A 6,302-nucleotide genomic window follows, 5' to 3' on the forward strand; every position below is an offset into this window, starting at 1 on the left:
CTGTTCCAGGCACTGATTGTCCCCCATACTTTACGCTGCAGCTCGGCTCCATCAGCACACAGCTGTGGGCGTCTGGAGTTTCTAGGGGGAGGGGCCATATAAAGGAGGAGGGACCATAGAAAGGAGGAGGGGCCATAGTAAGGAGGAGGGGCCATAGTAACAGGGAGGTGCCATAGAAAGGAGGAGGGGGCATTGTAAGGGGGAGGGGCCATAGTAAGGGGGATGGACAATAGTAAGGAGGGGGGGCCATAGTAAGGGGAGGGATCATAGTAAGGGGGAGGGGCCATAGTAAGGGGAGGGGCCATAGTAAGGAGGAGGAGCCATAGTAAGGGGTGGCCATAGTAAGGGGGAGGGGCTTTGTACATCTGGGGATGTAATGTGGCCGTTCTGCAGCGTAGTGTATTACTGATGTGAGGATGATGGGGGTAGTAGTGATGAGACCTCTGCTTCTTCCAGTGCCGGACGCTCCCCCCCGGCCCCCCTTCTCCTCTCGTCTTCTCTTTCACCCCACGTTTGAGGCGTATTTCGCCGCCGTCGCCGTCTGTCAGAACCTGGAGACTCGGGAGATGCGGCAGAGGCGGGAGGAAGGTAACGGCAGCAGAGCTGACACTCTAATGACTGCTCTTAAAGGGCCAGACAACGCTCCAATTACAAGGTCGGTGTTGTCAGTGAATGGAAACTTCTGACCTCTTTCATCTCACACCTGAGGCTTTGTTACAGTGTATCAGCACAGACAGGCTGCACACTGCTACATTGTAACACCCCCTCAGCTGCTGTCATGTGACTGCTTCATAGCTGATCACATGATAATCATATTGACTCCACCCACTGTATATAGTCACTACTACCACAGCGGACAGAATTACAACCACCATCATCTTCTCTCCATCCAGGATTTACTGCAAACCCTGGAGAATATTTCTACACCGACCCCTTACTGTCACCCGGACAACGAGTGTATAACTGCCTGTCACCCGCCAGTGACCAGGTACGTGTCCCCATGCAGGGGGCGGGGTAGGAGGAGGGGCAGGCCATAGCGCTCTTCTGTCTGTATCACCCTCCAGGGGGCGGGGCAGGCTCATAGCTCTCTTCTGTCTGTATCACCCTGCAGGGGGAGGGGCAGGCTCATAGCTCTCCTCTGTATCACCCTGCAGGGAGAGGGGCAGGCTCATAGCTCTCTTCTGTCTGTATCACCCTGCAGGAGGAGGGGCAGGCTCATAGCTCTCTTCTGTCTGTATCACCCTGCAGGAGGAGGGGCAGGCTCATAGCTCTCTTCTGTCTGTATCACCCTGCAGGAGGAGGGGCAGGCTCATAGCTCTCTTCTGTCTGTATCACCCTGCAGGAGGAGGGGCAGGCTCATAGCTCTCCTCTGTCTGTATCACCCTGCAGGAGGAGGGGCAGGCTCATAGCTCTCCTCTGTCTGTGTCACCCTGCAGGAGGAGGGGCAGGCTCATAGCTCTCCTCTGTCTGTATCACCCTGCAGGGCGAGGGGCAGGCTCATAGCTCTCTTCTGTCTGTATCACCCTGCAGGGGGAGGGGCGGGCTCATAGCTCTCCTCTGTCTGTGTCACCCTGCAGGAGGAGGGGCAGGCTCATAGCTCTCCTCTGTCTGTATCACCCTGCAGGAGGAGGGGCAGGCTCATAGCGCTCTTCTGTCTGTATCACCCTGCAGGGGGCGGGGCAGGTTCATAGCTCTCCTCTGTCTGTATCACCCTGCAGGATGAGGGGCAGGCTCATAGCTCTCCTCTGTCTGTATCACCCTGCAGGAGGAGGGGCAGGCTCATAGCTCTCTTCTGTCTGTATCACCCTGCAGGAGGAGGGGCAGGCTCATAGCTCTCTTCTGTCTGTATCACCCTGCAGGAGGAGGGGCAGGCTCATAGCTCTCCTCTGTCTGTATCACCCTGCAGGAGGAGGGGCAGGCTCATAGCTCTCTTCTGTCTGTATCACCCTGCAGGAGGAGGGGCAGGCTTATAGCTCTCTTCTGTCTGTATCACCCTGCAGGAGGAGGGGCAGGCTCATAGCTCTCTTCTGTCTGTATCACCCTGCAGGGGGCGGGGCAGGCTCATAGCTCTCTTCTGTCTGTATCACCCTGCAGGAGGAGGGGCAGGCTCATAGCTGTCTTCTGTCTGTATCACCCTGCAGGGGGCGAGGCAGGCTCATAGCTCTCTTCTGTCTGTATCACCCTGCAGGAGGAGGGGCAGGCTCATAGCTCTCTTCTGTCTGTATCACCCTGCAGGGGGCGGGGCAGGCTCATAGCTCTCCTCTGTTTGTATCACCCTGCAGGAGGAGGGGCAGGCTCATAGCTCTCCTCTGTCTATATCACCCTGCAGGAGGAGGGGCAGGCTCATAGCTCTCTTCTGTCTGTATCACCCTGCAGGAGGAGGGGCAGGCTCATAGCTCTCTTCTGTCTGTATCACCCTGCAGGAGGAGGGGCAGGCTCATAGCTCTCTTCTGTCTGTATCACCCTGCAGGAGGAGGGGCAGGCTCATAGCGCTCTTCTGTCTGTATCACCCTGCAGGGGGCGGGGCAGGCTCATAGCTCTCTTCTGTCTGTATCACCCTGCAGGAGGAGGGGCAGGCTCATAGCTCTCTTCTGTCTGTATCACCCTGCAGGAGGAGGGGCAGGCTCATAGCTCTCTTCTGTCTGTATCACCCTGCAGGAGGAGGGGCAGGCTCATAGCTCTCTTCTGTCTGTATCACCCTGCAGGGGGCGGGGCAGTCTCATAGCTCTCTTCTGTCTGTACCACCCTGCAGGGGGCAGGCTCATAGCTCTCTTCTGTCTGTATCACCCTGCAGGGGGAGGGGCAGGCTCATAGCTCTCTTCTGTCTGTATTACCCTGCAGGAGGAGGGGCAGGCTCATAGCTCTCTTCTGTCTTTATCACCCTGCAGGAGGAGGGGCAGGCTCATAGCGCTCTTCTGTCTGTATCACCCTGCAGGGGGCGGGGCAGGCTCATAGCTCTCTTCTGTCTGTATCACCCTGCAGGAGGAGGGGCAGGCTCATAGCTCTCTTCTGTCTGTATCACCCTGCAGGAGGAGGGGCAGGCTCATAGCTCTCTTCTGTCTGTATCACCCTGCAGGAGGAGGGGCAGGCTCATAGCTCTCTTCTGTCTGTATCACCCTGCAGGAGGAGGGGCAGGCTCATAGCTCTCTTCTGTCTGTATCACCATGCAGGAGGAGGGGCAGGTTCATAGCTCTCTTCTGTCTGTATCACCCTGCAGGAGGAGGGGCAGGCTCATAGCTCTCTTCTGTCTGTATCACCCTGCAGGAGGAGGGGCAGGCTCATAGCTCTCTTCTGTCTGTATCACCCTGCAGGGGGCGGGGCAGGCTCATAGCTCTCTTCTGTCTGTATCACCCTGCAGGAGGAGGGGCAGGCTCATAGCTCTCTTCTGTCTGTATCACCCTGCAGGGGGAGGGGCAGGCTCACAGCTCTCTTCTGTCTGTATCACCCTGCAGGAGGAGGGGCGGGCTCATAGCTCTCTTCTGTCTGTATCACCCTGCAGGAGGAGGGGCAGGCTCATAGCTCTCTTCTGTCTGTATCACCCTGCAGGAGGAGGGGCAGGCTCATAGCTCTCTTCTGTCTGTATCACCCTGCAGGAGGAGGGGCAGGCTCATAGCTCTCTTCTGTCTGTATCCCCCTGCAGGAGGAGGGGCAGGCTCATAGCTCTCCTCTGTCTGTATCACCCTGCAGGAGGAGGGGCAGGCTCATAGCTCTCTTCTGTCTGTATCACCCTGCAGGAGGAGGGGCAGGCTCATAGCGCTCTTCTGTCTGTATCACCCTGCAGGGGGCGGGGCAGGCTCATAGCTCTCTTCTGTCTGTATCACCCTGCAGGAGGAGGGGCAGGCTCATAGCTCTCTTCTGTCTGTATCACCCTGCAGGAGGAGGGGCAGGCTCATAGCTCTCTTCTGTCTGTATCACCCTGCAGGAGGAGGGGCAGGCTCATAGCTCTCTTCTGTCTGTATCACCCTGCAGGAGGAGGGGCAGGCTCATAGCTCTCTTCTGTCTGTATCACCCTGCAGGGGGCGGGGCAGGCTCATAGCTCTCCTCTGTTTGTATCACCCTGCAGGAGGAGGGGCAGGCTCATAGCTCTCCTCTGTCTATATCACCCTGCAGGAGGAGGGGCAGGCTCATAGCTCTCTTCTGTCTGTATCACCCTGCAGGAGGAGGGGCAGGCTCATAGCTCTCTTCTGTCTGTATCACCCTGCAGGAGGAGGGGCAGGCTCATAGCTCTCTTCTGTCTGTATCACCCTGCAGGAGGAGGGGCAGGCTCATAGCGCTCTTCTGTCTGTATCACCCTGCAGGGGGCGGGGCAGGCTCATAGCTCTCTTCTGTCTGTATCACCCTGCAGGAGGAGGGGCAGGCTCATAGCTCTCTTCTGTCTGTATCACCCTGCAGGAGGAGGGGCAGGCTCATAGCTCTCTTCTGTCTGTATCACCCTGCAGGAGGAGGGGCAGGCTCACAGCTCTCTTCTGTCTGTATCACCCTGCAGGAGGAGGGGCAGTCTCATAGCTCTCTTCTGTCTGTACCACCCTGCAGGGGGCAGGCTCATAGCTCTCTTCTGTCTGTATCACCCTGCAGGAGGAGGGGCAGGCTCATAGCTCTCTTCTGTCTGTATCACCCTGCAGGAGGAGGGGCAGGCTCATAGCGCTCTTCTGTCTGTATCACCCTGCAGGGGGCGGGGCAGGCTCATAGCGCTCTTCTGTCTGTATCACCCTGCAGGAGGAGGGGCAGGCTCATAGCTCTCTTCTGTCTGTATCACCCTGCAGGGGGCGGGGCAGGCTCATAGCTCTCTTCTGTCTGTATCACCCTGCAGGAGGAGGGGCAGGCTCATAGCTCTCTTCTGTCTGTATCACCCTGCAGGGGGCGGGGCAGGCTCATAGCTCTCTTCTGTCTGTATCACCCTGCAGGAGGAGGGGCGGGCTCATAGCTCTCTTCTGTCTGTATCACCCTGCAGGAGGAGGGGCAGGCTCATAGCTCTCTTCTGTCTGTATCACCCTGCAGGAGGAGGGGCAGGCTCATAGCTCTCTTCTGTCTGTATCACCCTGCAGGAGGAGGGGCAGGCTTATAGCTCTCTTCTGTCTGTATCACCCTGCAGGGGGCGGGGCAGGCTCATAGCTCTCTTCTGTCTGTATCACCCTGCAGGGGGCGGGGCAGTCTCATAGCGCTCTTCTGTCTGTATCACCCTGCAGGGGGCGGGGCAGGCTCATAGCTCTCTTCTGTCTGTATCACCCTGCAGGAGGAGGGGCAGGCTCATAGCTCTCTTCTGTCTGTATCACCCTGCAGGAGGAGGGGCAGGCTCATAGCTCTCTTCTGTCTGTATCACCCTGCAGGAGGAGGGGCAGGCACATAGCTCTCTTCTGTCTGTATCACCCTGCAGGAGGAGGGGCAGGCTCATAGCTCTCTTCTTTCTGTATCACCCTGCAGGAGGAGGGGCAGGCTCATAGCTCTCTTCTGTCTGTATCACCCTGCAGGGGGAGGGGCAGGCTTATAGCTCTCTTCTGTCTGTATCACCCTGCAGGAGGAGGGGCAGGCTCATAGCTCTCTTCTGTCTGTATCACCCTGCAGGAGGAGGGGCAGGCTCATAGCTCTCCTCTGTCTGTATCACCCTGCAGGGGGCGGGGCAGGCTCATAGCTCTCTTCTGTCTGTATCACCCTGCAGGGGGCGGGCTCATACATTATGTCTTTTTTCAGGTGATGGGCTGTTTTCGCCTTCAGACGCCGCCTCCCATCATGTCTTCCTGTGTCTTCCCCTCCTCCTATGATGATGACCCTATGGGTGATGATGAAGATATCGCGGAGGACATTTCACATAATGGAGGATCCTCGGAGTTGCCCCTTCTTCCTCCCGGCTCTGACCCCGTGGACATGGTCGCTCCCCAGTGTCTCGTCCTCCCAGTTTCAGGGTGTTGTGAGACGGTCAGTGCTGTCCCCTCCCCCGCGCTCTACACCCCGTCAGAGCTGGAGGCCGTGTGCGGACTGTTGTGTCTATCGGCCACATCCCCCCCGCACCGCGCACAATAGACACTGAGCTCCGCCCACCTCTGTATTATTTGTGTTTTTTCTTGTATTAGAGTGTAAGCTCTGCGGGTGAGCCCTGGTGTGTGGCCGGTAGTTCCGTCAGTCATAGTGACACCTGCAGGCCGTCCACTGATCTGACAGGTGATTAGACACCTTATCTGCTTGTATACCATGTCAGAGCGGTTGTCACAGCCCCGCCCCCTGTTGATGACATCACTTATACTGACTATCTGCTTGTATACCATGTCAGAGCGGTTGTCACAGCCCCGCCCCCCTCGTGGCATGCT

At 57.7% G+C, this 6,302-nt stretch overlaps 1 protein-coding gene across 2 annotated transcripts; it reads left to right on the plus strand.

Annotated features, from left to right (window-relative positions):
- Positions 1–323: 323 nt before the first annotated feature.
- SAP25 (Sin3A associated protein 25) lies at positions 324–6,200 on the plus strand. Of its 2 annotated transcripts, none has more exons than XR_006387354.1 (3): positions 324–655; positions 894–988; positions 5,689–6,200. XR_006387354.1 is itself a non-coding variant. In XM_044274971.1 (3 exons), the coding sequence occupies exons 1-3, from the start codon at positions 417–419 to the stop codon at positions 6,016–6,018; spliced, it is 597 nt and encodes a 198-aa protein (XP_044130906.1). In that variant the 5' UTR covers positions 324–416; the 3' UTR covers positions 6,019–6,200. The 2 variants fall into 2 exon arrangements, 1 of the variants encoding a protein (XP_044130906.1); XM_044274971.1 differs by having other exon boundaries at positions 324–588.
- Positions 6,201–6,302: the final 102 nt, after the last annotated feature.

The sequence above is a fragment of the Bufo gargarizans genome, unplaced genomic scaffold (genome assembly GCF_014858855.1).
Source record: "Bufo gargarizans isolate SCDJY-AF-19 unplaced genomic scaffold, ASM1485885v1 original_scaffold_2180_pilon, whole genome shotgun sequence".
Lineage (NCBI taxonomy): Eukaryota > Metazoa > Chordata > Amphibia > Anura > Bufonidae > Bufo > Bufo gargarizans.